The sequence below is a fragment of the Polypterus senegalus genome, chromosome 7 (genome assembly GCF_016835505.1).
Source record: "Polypterus senegalus isolate Bchr_013 chromosome 7, ASM1683550v1, whole genome shotgun sequence".
Taxonomy (NCBI): Eukaryota; Metazoa; Chordata; class Cladistia; order Polypteriformes; family Polypteridae; genus Polypterus; species Polypterus senegalus.
In genome coordinates, this window is record NC_053160.1 from 4284132 (window position 1) to 4300644 (window position 16513).

Sequence of the window (16513 nt, forward strand, 5' to 3'; positions counted from 1 at the left end):
ATAAATGAACATAAATAAAATAAATAGAAGTAATGTTACATAATCACAATGAGGAAAGCATCAGTATTACTGAAGATCACGGAGTGCAAGTGAATAGAAATGAGTCTCGATTTGAATTGTCGACGACTCCTTTATGTGACGAGGTGAAGAGCTCCACAGGCGAGGAGCAGCAGCTGTCCCCTTAGTGTGACACTCGGTACGAGAGACAACAAGAGACAACTGACCAGAAAATCTACGCACTCTGGATGGCTGGTGTAAAGCACACAATTCAGATAAATAGGCAGCAGCAAGTCCATGAAAAGATTTAAAAACTGGCAACAAGATTTTAAAATCAATTTGAAAACTGACAGGCAGCCAGCGTGAAGAAGCTAAGATTGGAGAAACAGAGTCAGACTTTCTTGCCCAAACCAGAAAGCGAGCGGCAGCATTCTGGACCAACTGTGACCTGCGGATCACAGCCGGAGGTGCTGGCAGAAGTATCACCAAGGACACCTGGAGTGTTTCCGGGTGCTCATGCAGCACTTCTGGCACACCAGGAAGTGCCGCAGGAAGCTCATCAGGAGGCACCTGGAGCACATCCCGGTGGGAATAAAAGGGGCCATCAGCCGGAGTCGGGAGGAAGAGGACGAAGCCCGGAGGAGAGGAGTGGAGGCGGTGAAGGAAGGCATTGGAAGGCCCGGACTTATGGGTGATTGGTGCTGGGCGCTGTGTGCTCTGCGGGACTTGAGTGTAAATACGGGGGGTGTTTTGGAACCATTGGTGTTTGCCTGTCTGTGTCCGGGGCTGGACTTTCACATAGTGTTTGCTGAAAGTCCCAGGTACACGAGGGTTAATCTAACAAAATGGTGGCCTGGTGTGAAGTGCTGCCACCTCACACCTCCATAGTCCTGCGTCTGTCAGCTGTTTCCCCGGGTACCCCAGTTTGGTTAACTGGCCACGTGTGAGTGGACCCACTGATGGACGGGGCAGCCGTTCTTAATCTTGTTGGGCGCCCGCTCCCTGACACCTTGAACTGCATAAGCAGGTTAGAAAATGGCTGGCTAGCTGGATGAATGCAATTCTTTTTTTTTTTTCTTTACACAAACCAGTAACTTTTGTCGTGTTTAACTTTATTTATATTATTTAAAACATGTAATGATGCCTCTTGCCTTTTTTTGTTGTTTTACAGGGTGACATAGGAGAGAGGGGAGAATCTGGACCCATGGGACCCAGGGTGTGTTAACCTTTTATTAAAAAAAAATCCTTTTGTGCCCACCCTCAGTGTGTTTGGTGGGCTGCATGCCGTAAACTGTCTGCTATCATTATAGAGAGAGGATCAGCCATTCCTTGTTGTCAGCTAAGCTTCACTTCATATGGTGCCGTTCACTGCTGCTGTTTGATTTATATAGCGCCCGTCATCATGCTGCCCGGTTTAGCATGCTGAACATTAGAACAATCTAGACGAGAACAGGCCATTCAGCCCAACAAAGCTCGCCAGTCCTCTCCACTTCATTCTTCTAAAATAACATCAAGTCGAGTTTTGAAAGTCCCTAACGTCTTACTGTCTACCACACTACTTGGTCGCTTATTCCAAGTGTCTATCGTTCTTTGTGTAAAGAAAAACTTCCTAATGTTTGTGCGAAATTTACCCTTCACAAGTTTCCAACTGTGTCCCCGTGTTCTTGATGAACTCATTTTAAAATACAAGTCTCGATCCACTGTACTAATTCCCTTCATAATTTTAACATTTTACACCAGGGATGTCAAACTCGCTCTAATTATGACATACTGTGTCATTGTGAATTTCCCCTTGGGATTAATAAAGTATCTATCTATCTATCTATCTATCTATCTATCTATCTATCTATCTATCTATCTATCTATCTATCTATCTATCTATCTATCTAATTACCTTTGCGATTTGCTTGGCACTCAGCAGATGTGTCTGCTGCGCTTTGCCTTTTCGCCATGTCACTTGATTGTGCACTCAGTTTGCGATATTAAACACACAACATCAGATAGCTTTGCAGAGGATGTTGCTGCCTAAAAGTTGTAAATTTCCAGAATGTCATTGCGCTGGAAACAGGGGCATCAGCGAGCCCCAAACCCCAACACGAACACACACAAAGTCCTGGGTTCAAATAAAGGCTGTTTTTTATTACAAAAATAGCACTTCCAAGTAACACAAGCACAGATTTTATCACCTCTCCACAATTCCTCTCACCACCATGCTACCCTCTTCCAGTTGAGTGTTGCTCATCGTCGTCCCAGCTCTGACTTACCTGGATTAAGGGAGTGTGGTCCCTTTTATTAAAGACCTGGGAATACATCCAGTAGAAGGGCTGCTGCCCAATGGAAGTAATTCTGGGTCATACAGAAGTCCAATATAGCAGGGAGCATCTCTCCTTGCAGTGGCCCCTTGCGGCCCCCCTGGAACCCAGCAGGGCTGTGCTGCCGGACTACAACTCCCAGCATTCCCTGCTGGTTCCCAAATGGACGCCAATATGGAGGGTTACTGCCATCTATTGCCTGGGTGGGGAATAAATATCCCTCTGCAACAGTCCTTCCCTGTCCTCTACTTTTATTCTGGCCTGGGAAGGTACTTGAATCATGTCTGGCGAAGGACACCTGTCCATTTGCCCAGGGCGTCCCGTCCAGGTAGGGTATCTTCTCCAGCTGGGATGTCCATACATCCCTTAGGGCAGCCTTGCCCAGGAGCAAACTCTTTCCTTCTCTTGACCGGGATGCCTTTCTGTACTGTCGGGGCCTCTCGTCCGGGTAAGGGATCTTCTGGACTTCCTGTCGGGATGCCTGTCCATCCCGTATTCCTACTACAGTCATATCACCAGAAAAAATGTATATGCAAAAACTGAACAAAAAAGAAAAACTTGAAATGGGAGTTGTTTTGCTTATATTATATGAATGCATTACTTTTTATATGCTGAAAGCCACTGCTATCGATTCATTTAGATCACGGGTGTTGAATTCCGGTCCTGGAGGGCCACAGTAGCTGCAGGTTTTCTATCTAACCGTCTTCTTAATTAGTGACCAGTTTTTGCTGCTGATTAACTTCTTTTGCCTTAATTTTAATTCATTTGACTCAGGCCCCTTAGTGGTTTCTCTTTCCTTAATTAGCAACCAAACAATAATGAGACACAAAACAAGTCGCCAAGGAACCAGCTTACCTGTGCCTGCCACCCAATATCTGAAAATAAAGAAAGGTGAAGGTCTCAGTAAGGCTGATCTCTCAGGTCACCCAAACATTTTGACGATTTTCTTAGAAAAAACAGAAAATCAACAGTTTAGGAAATGCCTGCTGTGGCAGAATGAGAGAAGCAATGAGCCATGGAATTAAATAATGAGTTTAATTACCAGCAAGAATCAGGTTCTCATTAAGAAACTGGTTGGAGTGAAACTGGCTGGAGTCTGACGTTCCAATTTAGCTGCTCATTTGTTGGTTCGTTTCACATCTCATTTCTGTTTGGCTGTCATTTAATGAAGAAAAGAATCAATTTAGAGCAATAAATCCTTAAAAACAGGGCTATTAAAATAAAGGAAAAGGAAGTTTAATTAGCAGTGAAAACTGGTCACTGATTAGGAAAAGGGTTAGAATGAAAACCTGCGGCCCACCAGACCCGGAGTTCGACACCCCTGTTTTACACCATCCGGGCTGCTGACTTACAGATGTGACAGCTAAATAAACGAAAGGCCCACTAACCTCCGTTTTTTTATCTTTAAAATACAATCCCCTTCTTTATGTATGAGACGTGAGGCAAAACGTGGCACATGAAATCAGCACAGCAAAGCACAGTGCAATGTGTGTTTGAATCTCCATTTCTTGCTGACAGTGAGGAGGTCAGCGACGAGAAGAAGTATGAATCAAATCAAATGAAATATAAAAACGTCTGGTTTAGAAAATAGTCACGGGTGACTTAGCGGGTAGCAATGCCACCTCACTTTGACCCTGGCTCAAGTCATTCTGAGTGCGGCTTGTATTTTCTTCTCCCCGATCCAAAAGCTGGTAATGATCTGATGGTCGAACCAAAACTAGGAGCGTACCCTGTGATAGACGGACACACCCCTCAAGCAAGTTAAATATTAGGTTAACTGAAATAGGATTTTGATGTTTATTCCCTCCACCATAACTTACTTTGGTACAAACAAATTTCTAAATGACTAATCTTAAGTTGCTTGAAAGAGAAAAATAACGTAAAATGAACAGCATCAATGTTAGACTTTTTTCAGTGTAATAGTTTATGTTCACAAATAAAAGTAAAATGTATATGTCTGCCTTGGAATCTGTTCTGAAACGTTTGTGCGGACACATTGAATTTTTTATCTGTTAGTTATGTACAGTATTATCTGTAAAGCTGGCATCAGTGCTGCATTAACCTTTAAGCAAAACAAGCAGGTGCTTAGGGCATCAAGGGAAGGGGGGCACCACACAAATTATCCATTGCCAGATTTACCACGGACCATATGGTACAAAACTGCAAATGGTGCTGCTGAACCAGGTACCATGAAAAGGGACTCCCGTGTTAAATGAGAAAATGACACACATATATATCCATCCATCCATCCATTATCCAACCCGCTGTATTCTAATCACAGGGTCACGGGGGGTCTGCTGGAGCCAATACCAGCCAACGCAGGGTGCAAGGCAGGAAACAAACCCCGGGCAGGGCGCCAGCCCACCACTAGGGACAATTTAGGACCACCCATGCACCTCACCTGCATGTCTTTGGACTGTGGGAGGAAACCCACGCAGACACGGGGAGAACATGCAAACTCCACACAGGGAGGCAAACCCAGATCTCCTAACTGCGAGACAGCAGCGCTACCCACTGTGCCACCGTGCCACCTGGAATGTACAATACAATACAATTTAGTTTTGTGTAGCCCAAAATCACACAAGACGTGCTGCAATGGGCTTTGACGGGCCCTGCCTCTTAACAGCCCCCCAGGCTTGACTCTCTAAGAAGACAAGATAAAACCTTTGTAGGGAAACAATGGAAGAAACCTCCGGAAAGGCAGTTCAGAGAAAGACCCCTTACCAGGTAGGCTGGGCGTGAAGGGGGTCAATACAATACAACACAAAACAGAACAAATCTTTAATACAGTATAAAAATAGTACGGAGTAGAATTTAACAGTAGATGATATCCCATAATATGATTTGGATTTCTGGACCTCATCCATCAAGCTGCCTCCCCCATTTGGCCATTCCATAGCTGAAATAGCACTAATCCGATGAAAGGACCCCTCTGTCCCAGGATTCCTGCGATCCCCCATCAGAGATGACTTTACCTTTGGCAGGCAAAACAACTTGGCAGGTAGGCCGTGGCACCGAGTGCCACATTTGTGTACCGAGAAGAGAAACAGAACGGGTGAGGATGAGTAACAAATGACTTCTGTTTAGGTGCTAATGACTGACAACAGAGATGCAGTCTGCACAGTTAATCAGCAGCTCTAGGCAGGGTGTGCTAAACTGAAGTAGTGAGTTTTGAGAGCTGTGACCGAAGGGGCATCTCTTATAGTAGCAGGCAGACCAGTCCACAGTTTAGGGGGTCCTGTAACTTAAAGCTCGACCTCCCACTGTTATTTTATTAATCCTTAGAATCCTAAGCAGACCAGCATCTTGAGATCTTAGTGTGCGCTCGGGTTTGTAAGTCATGATAAGTTCAGACAAGTAAGCCGGACCTCAGCCATTTAATGCTTTATATGTTAAAAGGAGGATTTTGAAATCCTCCTTTTGAAATATAAAAACCAAGACAACAAGAACCACATCCCCCTTATTGTCACTTACAACCCACATCTTGAAGCACTTTGAAAAATTATAAAAGAACTTCAGCCAATGCTAAACAATGACCAAAGACTCCCCTCCTGGCATTCAGACAATCACCATACCTGCAGCAACTAATTGTCCGAAGCTCCCTAAGTGAGCCAACAGAAAATGGCACATCTCCCTGCCTAAAGAAAAGATGTAAAACGTGTGCCCACATTTATAATACAGACCGTGTAGTTATACCACACTGCCGACTAGAACATCACATAAAGGGATCATTTTCCTGCAGATCATCTAATGTGGTCTACCTAATGTCCTGACACTGCACTCTATGTGGGAGAAACTGGACAAACACTCCACCAGAGAATGAATTTCCACAGGGTCCACATTAAATGTGGCAACACAGATGTTCCTGTAGTGGCCCACTTCAATAGACACGGACACTGTGAGAGGGACTTTAAAGTCACAGGGCTTATGGGCAACTTCAGAACACAGCAAGAGAGAAAAGAATGGGAAGTCAAACTCGTGCTAAATTTGAACACATTACAACATGGTGTGAATAGAGACATGGGTCTTATGGCCAGGTATGAGGATGGTTTGCATCTCTCAGACTGGCACAAACAACCTGTCTACAGACCCACATTGTATGGAAAACTCATTAGAAACTTCAAAAGACTTTGTTGGACAGTCATCTTATCCAAAGATCTTGACCATACTTTGTTCTTCCCTCTTGTTAAATGAACAGTAGCCTGAAGGAGTCTATTAATTTTTTACATTTAACATTTCTCACTTAAAGACGTACCAGTGCTGTTTCTTGTCCTAGTGTGGATATAAACACAGTGAACTCCAGTTTCTGTATTCCATCTTGCCTGAAGAAGGGGCCTGAGTTCCCTCGAAAGCTTGCATATTGTAATCTTTTTAGTTAGCCAATAAAAGGTGTCATTTTACTTGACTTTTCACTCCATTTAAAAATTGGCTTAAGATTAATATTAACAAACCGGAGGACACAACTTGACGTTAAAATTGACTTTATTATGTCAGCAGAAGTGGATTAGGGTCCAGTGGAATACTTGGAGTTTTCTGAACTACAGGTAGCCTGAGAGCTTCACCGTTGTTCTCACACATTGGAGGCCATCTTTGTGCTCAGCTTAAGTTCTCAAAAATGTCAAGCATGAAATTAAAAATGATTTTTGATTTCTCAAAAAGCATGCCTTTTATGCCTTGTAGAGTCCGTGTTGATTAGTTAATCGTCATGACCGTAAAGCATTGATTTCTATCTTTTAAATTTTTTTTCATTCCAATCTTCTAACAGGGCCCACCAGGACAAAAAGGCGATCAAGGAACGACAGAAATCATCGACTATAATGGAAATATTCATGAAGCGCTGCAGGTAAACATTCTCCTTGCATCCGTTTGTTAAATCTGAGAGGGATGGGGACAGGGACAGGGAGATGACAGATATGTGTCAGTGGCGCTCTATCGCATTATCAGGTGGCACAGTGCTTGGCACTGCTGCCAATTCACAACTCCAGGTTCAGATCTCAGTCTGCCGTGATCTCTGTCACTCTTCAGTGTTCTCCCTGTGTTTAGTATTTTTGAAATATTATGGGTCTTTACACATCTGAAGACCCCCATCCAGTGCTGGTTCTGGTTTAGCACCAGTTGTTGCTTGTACTGGCTCCATCCTCCCTACACTTTGTACCATGTATGTGTGGTAAAAATGTAATGAGCACATTTACAGTTTCACCCATACAAGGGCTGGGTAATGTATGGGATTTTCAGGTTGATAAACATCACCAAGGATGGGTCATCACCATTTTCACAAAGTCATCATCGCTGCTTTTCACTTCCCACCGGGATGCTGTTATAAAGGATGGTCAGGAAGGGAGCTGCGACCCAGCAGTCAATCGAGCGACACAATAGATGGGCCTGGGACAGCACATTGGAGATTGAGCACCAACGGTACTCCTGGGTCACGTGTTAAAAGAGGACCCTCAGAGAGCGGGAGTCAATTGAGAAGATGGAGAACACTTGACCTGAGAGGAGTAGAGGAGGACAGAAGAGATAGGAGTAGAATGAAAGGAATTGCTGTGCTGTTCAGTGGGGGCTTGAGAGATAGATGGATGGGAAAGGCACTATATAATTAATAGATAGATTGATAGATAGCTGTGAAAGGCACTATATGATAGAGAGATAGATAATAGATGGATGGGAAAGGTACTATATAATTAATAGATAGATGGATAGATAGATATGAAAGGCACTATCGATAGATAGATAGATGTGAAAGGCACTATGTGATAGAGAGATGGATAGAAGTGAAAGATGCTATATAATAGATAGATGGATGGGAAAGGTACTATATAATTAATAGATAGATGGATAGATTGATAGGTAGATATCAAAGGCACTATAGATATATAGATGTGAAAGGCACTGTATAATCCATTATATAATTAATAGACAGATGGATAGATAGATTGATAAATAGATATGAAAGGCACTATAGATAGGTAGATAGATGTGAGAAGCACTGTATAATAGATGGATAGATAATATTATTTGTCCCCAAAGGGAAATTAAAATTTTACAGAAGCTCAAAACAAATAAATAGAATCATAACAAGATTGGCGGCCAGGCCAGGGTCGGGTCGACTCCTGTCTTGCGCCAGTCCTTCTGATGGAGGCTTCAGCTTTGAGTTGGCCTTCAAATGAGAAGAGATGCAGTTAGAAGACTGACCCCTAGTGGCAACTTCACCAGTGTGCTTTGGGTTGAGTAGCAGTGATTGAGGAGAATTCATTTTACAGAAACTCGGTTTGGTAATTTTAAACTTTATTGTTGCATTTTATCAACAGAGGATTACTACCCTAACGGTGACGGTAAATTGCTTTTATTTATTTATTTTTTTACTCTTGTCACCTTGCATGAGTGGCGTATTTGTGCTTTTTCCCCTCAGCACTGCATGGATTGTCCCAGCATTTGATACCCTGAATGAACCGATTTCACTTTCACCTTCCATTCAGGCTTTGAAACATTTGAGGGCTAAAAAACCCCTAATGTCAGAGCGCTTATTCCAGGCCAGGATATTGGAAGTTCAAACTTTTAATCCTTTCATGGATCCTGCTTCATGTAGACACGAAAGAAAGAAAGAAGAAAGAAAGAAAGAAGTGGAGGAGTAGTTCAGGTTCACAGGTTCTGCACAAACAATAAATGCATACATGAAAGAAAGAAAGAAAGAAGTGTCACTTGAGTTCACGTTGTCACGTGTGGTCACTTCAGCCCTTAAATGTTTTACGGTGCACACGTATGTCACAGTTTGCCCCGATTTTAACTTTTATGTGGCGCCTTTAGGGGGTCTCCAGACCAACACGTTTTTTTACGCCGCTGCCTTGTGCTACAATCATTGCAGTTCATATTTCACTCGTCAAGCAGAACTCGACACCCCAGACTGACAAAGCGAAAGCAGGAATGTGGGAGTTTATGCAAATTTATTCACAATAAAAAAACTAAATAAAACATCACTGGTTGGTTGAGGAGTGTAATTGCTCAGAAATTAAAATATACGAAAGAAAAATGAACTGACGTACAGAGCCATCAACATAATGTTTGGACCAAAGACCCCTTTGTCCTTGATGCCCCCCTCTGCTCCACACTTTCAAATGACTAATCAGACCATTCAGACGTCGTCATTAAATTGCACATTGCAGACTTTCATTGAAGGGTCTTTACACACATTTGGTTCAAACTAACACTTTTTTTTACACCGGCCCCCCAATTCAGGGTACCATAATGTTTAGGACAGTTGGTGTCCCAGGTGTTTGTGATTCCTCAGGTGGGTTTCATGGCTTTGTAAGACCCCTCGGCTTGCTTCTACCCTTTGGGGTCTGTAGTTGCCGTTATTCACCATGAGGACAAGAGTTGTGCCAGTGAAAGACAAAGAAGCCATCATGAGGCTGTAAAATGAGAATAAAACCATTAGAGCCATCAGTGACACCTGAGGATGACCGAAATCAACTGTCTGGAGTATCCTGAAGAACAAAGAACACACTGGTGGGCTCAGTAATCACAAAGGGGCTGGTGGGCCAGGGAAGACCTCCACTGCTGAGGACAGAAGAATCCTTACTGTGGTAAAGTAAAAGCCCCCCAAACGCCTGTCTGACAGATCATACACAGTCTTCAGGGGGGCCGACGTGTGAGTGTCAGAGACGACTATCAGCGGAAGACGTCATGAACAGAAACACAGAGGAGGCCTCACAGCAAGATGGAGACCACAAAAACAGGATGGTCAGATGACAATTTGGGAAAAAGGACATCAAAGAGCCTGCAGAATTCTGGGAAAAGGTCTGGTGGGCAGACGAGAAAAAGATGAACCTCATCAGAGTGACGGTGAGAGCAAAGTGTGGAGATGAGAAGGAACTGCCGGAGACCCAACGCAGACCACCTCATCTGTTAAACATGGCGGTGCTGGGGGTGTTATGGCTGGCACAGGTCCTGGCACACTTCTCTTCATTGATAATGGGTCTGCTGATGGCACAATGAATTCTTAGGTGTGGAGAAACATCTGATCTGCTCAAGTCCTAGTAAAGGCCTCCAAACTCACTGGACAGCACTTCATCCTACAACAAGATGATGAGCCAAACACACGGCTGAGGTCACACACACGAGTTTATCAAAGATAGAAAATGGAAAATTCTGGAATGGCCAAGCCAGCCACCCAACTGAAATCCAACTGAGCAGGCCTTCTATATGCTGCAGAGAAAACGTAAGGGTGACAATCAGGAGCTGAAGATGGCCGCATTAGAGGCCTGGCAGAGCATCACCAGAGAAGACCCTCCGCACCTGCTGATGTCTGTGAACGGCAGACGTCAAGCACTCATTGCATGCTGGGATATGCGACAAAGTCCTTAATATGACGACGGCTTTAACAGACCTGCCACTGCTGTGTGACAAACATCATGGTGACCTGAAATGGGGGGACCAGGTAGAAAGAGTGTTGTGTGCAAAGACCCTTCAATGAACGTCTGCGCTGTGCTCTTTAATCACGACGTCTGAATTGTCTGATTTGTTCTTTTAAACGGTGGAGCAGAGGGGGGCATCAAGGAATAAGTGTGTCCTTGTCCCAAACATTCTGGAGGGCACTGTAAGGACTCTCTTGCTGTTGTTATTTGTGTGTCTTTGAAGAAAAGGTTTACGTTTGTATTAGAAAAAGTCAAAGGGGTTCAGGAGCCATGCTGTCTGTGCTTTAATGTTAATCAAAAATAAAACCTCCAGCCTTTAGGTGATTCCACTAATCGCTGACCCAGGATATGAAATTTGTCTTATACAGTAGCTGAGACAGTGCAGAGGGTGATGGCGCAAAGTCCCTCAGATGAACTGGCTGATGTCAAGAGTGGTGTCCAGCAGGGGGCACTGCTGGGGCTGCTGCTATTTTTAATATCTTAATTTATAAATGATTGGAGTACTAGAGTGTTGTACCGTGTTAGCCATTATGAATGTAGAGAGAAGCCAAGTAAAATGACACCTTTTATTGGCTAACTAAAAAGATTACAATATGCAGGCTTTCGAGGCAACTCAGGCCCCTTCTTCAGGCGAGATGTAAATGATTTAGATAGGAATATAAAGAACAAGCTGGTTAAGTTGGCAGATGACACCAAGATAGGTGGATTGGCAGATAGTTTGGAATCCGTTCTACCATCACAGAAGGACTTGGCTAGCAGACAGGCTTGGGTGGATTTGTGCTGGAAGAAATTGAATGTCAGTAAATGTAAAGAAGTAAAAATGTGAGGTCTGAAAATCAAGAGGCCGCCTTATGTGAAGGATTAGGAGTCGTAGTGGACTTTAAGCGATCGACTTGCAGAGAGTGATCAGAAGCCATTAAGAAGACTAACAGACTGTCAGGTTATATAGCGCCTTGATGTGTGGAGCACAAGTCACAGGAGGTTCTGCTCAGGCTTTATAACCCACTGGTGAGGCCTCATCTGGAGTCCTGGGTGCAGTTTGGGTCTCCATAAAGACATAACAACACTAGAGAAGGTCCAGAGAAGAGCAACTTGGCTGATTAGAGGGTGACAGGGGATGAGTTATGAGTCAAGATTAAAAGAGCTGAGCCTTTACAGGAGATGAAGAGGAGACCTAAATGAAGAGTTTAAAATGATGAAGGGAATCAGTGCAGCGGATTGAAATGCTGACTTTAAAATGAGAAGAAATTGAAAGTACGCCTCATGAGAAGAATTTGGGAGTCGTAGAGGACTCTTAAGATATCGACAGAAGGCTAACAGAATGTCAGGTTATATAGCGCCTTGATGTGTGCAGTACAAGTCACAGGAGGTTCTGCTCAAGCTTTATAAAACACTGGTGAGGCCTCATCTGGAGTATTGGGTGCAGCTACAAAAAGGACATAACAGCACTAGAGAAAGCCCAGAGAAGAGCGACTAAAGATTAAAAGAGCTGAACATTTACAGAGATGAAGAGGAGACCTGACTGAAGTGTTTCAAATTATGAAGAGAATTAGTGTAGTGGATCAAGACGGTGACTTTAAAATGAGATGAAATCAAAAGTCCGCCTTATGGGAAGGACTGAGGAGTCATAGTGGACTCTAAGCTATCAACTTCCTGACAGTGTTCAGCAGCCATTAAGAAGGCTAACAGAATGTCAGGTTATATAGCGCCTTGATGTGTGGAGTACAAGTCACAGGAGGTTCTGCTCAGGCTTTATAACACACTGGTGAGGCCTCATCTGGAGTCCTGGGTGCAGTTTTGGTCTCCAGGCCACAAAAAGGACATAGCAGCATTAGAGAAGGTCTAGAGAAGAGCAACTTGGCTGATTCAGGGCTACAGGGGATGAGTTAGGAGGAAAGATTCAAAGAGCTGAGCCTTAAGGAGATGAAGAAGAGACCTGAGTGAAGTGTACAAAATGATGAAAGGAAACAGTGCAGTGGATCAAGACGGTGACTTTAAAATGAGTTCATCAAGCACACATGGACACAGATGGAAACTTGTGAAGAGTGGATTTCACACAAACATTAGGAAGTTTTTCTTCCCCCAGAGAACCACAGACACTTGGAATAAGTGACCAGGTAGTGTTGTGGACAGGAGGACTTAAGGTGCCTTCAAAACTTGATGTTAGTTTGGAGAGTGGACAGGAGTGGCGAACTTTGTTGGGCTGAATGTCCTGTTCTCGTCCAGATTGTTCTGATGTTTTAAAGCACCTCCTGGCCTGGAAGGGGAGCACAAGGACTTTAGATGACTGAAGTTTATCTTGCCCTCCCCTACCAGGACTAAATCTTTAGGGAGTGTGATTCATGGCAGGGGCCCGGGAGCATGGTTCTGAGCCGGTTTGGCAAGGCGGACTTTCTTTGGACATTACATGAACCTATAAGCCATCCCTCGCAGGAGGGTCATAAACTGACAAGCTGGTGTGTACAGGGTAGGGAGGCCTTCAGTGTCAGCCATTCAGTTCTCGATACTCCTTTGGTTCATGACTTGTGGCAGGAGATTGGTATAAATTGGTCACTGCGCCCCTCTCGCTCTCTTGCTTGACATAAAGGGACTACCACCTTCCTCTTGCCATTTCTCCACCTCTCTCTCTTGCTATTCCGTCCATGAAGGAAAGACCACCTAACTGTCTTGCCGTTCTTCCATAAAGATAAGACCACCTCTCTCTCTCTCCCTCCTTTGTCGGTCTTCCATGAGGAAAAGACCACCTCTCTCCCTTACAATCCCTCCATGAAGTGAAGCCATTTTGAAACAGACAGGCCACCTGGGCCTGTGCAGATGATGAGCTGATCAGGAAGAATCAAATGGAACAACAAGTCACTGGACCACCGGGACCCTGGTTTTCTTCCAAAGGTGACGCTTAGCGTTGAGGTCAAAGAGTCCAGTCTTTGGTTTCATCAGACCACACCATCTTGTTTGTCATGTCATCTGGCCCTTCTGCCATAAAGACCAAATGAGTGGAAGGTTGCCGTGGTGCTTGTCCTTCTGGAAGTTTCTTCCCTTTCCATACAGGCTCTGTGAAGCTCAGCTGGGGTGACCCTCAGGTTCTTCCTCACTGCTCTTCCCATGACAGCCCGCCCTCGTAAGAGTTGTGATTGTTCCACTTTTTATCTATTTAATAATGATGGTGACCACTGTGCTGTTGGGACCCTTCAATGCCGTAGTCCTTCCCTGATCTGCTCTGCAGGCTTCTCCTTTGACCTCAGGCCCTGGTGGACCCTCTGTAGACAAGTGTGTGCCTTTCCTAATCGGTCCAATGGACTGAATTGACCAGAGGTGGACTCCAAGTACGGTGTCGAAACATCTCAGTGATGGTCAATGGAAGGGGATGCACCTGAGCCACACTTTAGGTCTTACAGAATACGTGAGTCAGTCGGATATTTCAGAGTTTTATTAGGTGTATTGAGTGTTGCTCGATGAGGGAATAATGAATTGAAATGATTGTAGCACACATCGACAACAGGAGCAAATGTGGAAAGAGACAAGGGGGCTGAAGACCTTCTGAAGGCGCTATATGTTGTCATTGAGTCGTGTGTCACTTTTTCCCTGCTTGATGGTCACATTTTGTGAGTGGACTAACTTGTTCAAATGAAAAGTCCTCCATTGTTAACTTACCTGCCCTTTTTTCTTTAAACATTAGGGACCACCAGGACCACCTGGCCCTGCAGGACCCCAAGGCATAAAGGTGAGTGTGCCCGTAGTTTCCTGTTTGTAATATTGAGGTAATGGGGTCACCAAATAGATAGAAGAGAGTCCGGCTGCAGGCGAGACAGTCTGAGGCCCCCCTGACCGATTCAGTGACCTGAGTCATTCTGAGGCCCGTAAGATGACACCCCTGTCAGCGGCATCTCTTTGACTCCGCCCACTTTCCAAGAGCCACTCCCCATGTTTCGTCGGTGTATTGACGCCAGTACTGCAGGCCCCTTTTTTTAGTCCCTGCACTCAAACGTGTGGACTCGGTAATTTAAAGGCCTGTGTAGTCAGCGTTTATTAACCTTTTAAACTGTCGAGGTCTCTCAGTTCTGCAGCCGAAGCAAAACCTTAGAATGGATTTCTCTTTTGTTATTGGGTTTATATTATAGTTGTACTTGAAAGTTTGTGAACCCTTTAGAATTTTCTAGATTTCCTCATAAATATGACCTAAAACATCATCAGATTTTCACTCAAGTCCTAAAAGTAGATAAAGAGAAACCAGTTAAACAAATGAGACAAAAATATTATACTATGTTATATGAGCAACCGCAGGCTCCCAAGCGCTGTAGCAGTTTGCCATAAAAGCGAATCCAAAAAAATTGCGGACATGTTGTAAGCGCCTGCCATTGATGGGTAATACAAAGAACATTATAAGTGCAGGGCACAGGATTACTTGGCCATTAAGCTGGCCCCCCTGACCCTGCCTGACTGTTGTGCCTGTGTATAGGAGAGAGTGACAGATCCCACTACAATAAAGAACCGCGCTGTTCCTGTTCCATGCTGAATTAAAGCTGGTGTCACTAAAGTACTGAGACTCAGCCTCGTGTTTTGGGGTGCAAGATGGGGACTCACACTTCACAGCACACACACACATGGTCACCATGCTATATGAGTGAGGTACGCCGACTTGAGACCGAGCAGGGGAGACGATTACCCACAATCCTGCAGTGAGAGATAAAAGAGTGAAGAACCATCTGCTCATTTGTGATCACGTGACATTCAGCAGACAAAGCGTATACAGACTACTCGTATTGAAAGACCTCGCACGTTTATCAAGTTAAAATTTATTAAAAATTTTAGCTTGCCTTGCAAAACACTCGCAATCCGAGGTTTTACTGTGTAAATATACATGTACTAGACATTAAGCCTGTTACAATAACGGGCGCTAGAACAGTAGTGCATAAACATTAGTAGGAACAGTCGATATTAAATGGCAAGGGACCTTGTATGTGGCTGTAATGTGCGTCACTGTATTGTGTGCCTTTCATTTTCTCTCGCAGTAATACTGCTTTGTATTTCCGTGAAATGCCTGTAATTTAGTCTGACAGTAATACAGTGGAACCTCGGCTCACGACCATAATTCGTTCCAAAACTCTGGTTGAAACCTGATTTGGTCCTGAACCGAAGCAATCTCCCCCATAGGATTGTATGTAAATACAATTAATCCATTCCAGACCGTATGAACTGTATGTAAATATATCTTTTTTTACGTTTTTAAGCACAAATATAGTTAATTATACCACTGAATGCACAGCGTAAGAGTAAACTAAATGTAAAAACATTGAATAACACTAAGAAAACCTTGAACAACACAGAGAACTAACACTGCAAGAGTTCGTGCTACAGCCTTACGACCCGCTCGCTATAAACACTTTTTTTTAATGAGTGTTAAGCACAGGGGAAAAAATGAACATTTGAAAAATCTGTAATTTAATAAACAACCAAGAAAAGTGACATTGTAACAATGCACGCGCACACCTGTGTGTGTGTGTGTGTGTGTGTGTGTGTGTGTGCGTCCGACGCGCGACTGTGTGTGTGCGTGTGTCTGTCGTGCATGCGCCTGTGTGTGTGTCTGCACAGGAAGAGACCGAACACGTGCCGTGTGACCCCACGCTTGCGCACTTCACCAGAAGACACACACACGGACACCTGGACGCACACAGGGGTTTTATTAAAGAGGATATATATATACAGGTGCTGGTCATAAAATAAGAATATCACGACAAAGTTGATTTATTTCAGTAATTCCATTCAAAAAGTGAAACTTGTAGATTAGATTCATTC

General features: G+C 44.0%; 1 protein-coding gene across 1 annotated transcript in view; it reads left to right on the plus strand.

The window, feature by feature from the left end:
* The window catches only part of LOC120532231 (collagen alpha-1(XXV) chain-like), a 632315-nt gene that overhangs the window by 572239 nt on the left and 43563 nt on the right, over positions 1-16513 (plus strand). Inside the window, exons 21-24 of the mRNA XM_039758080.1 lie at positions 1169-1213; positions 7075-7152; positions 8618-8641; positions 14397-14441. Of these exons, the coding sequence (XP_039614014.1) occupies positions 1169-1213; positions 7075-7152; positions 8618-8641; positions 14397-14441 (192 nt within the window). The remainder of the gene's footprint in view (positions 1-1168; positions 1214-7074; positions 7153-8617; positions 8642-14396; positions 14442-16513) is intronic.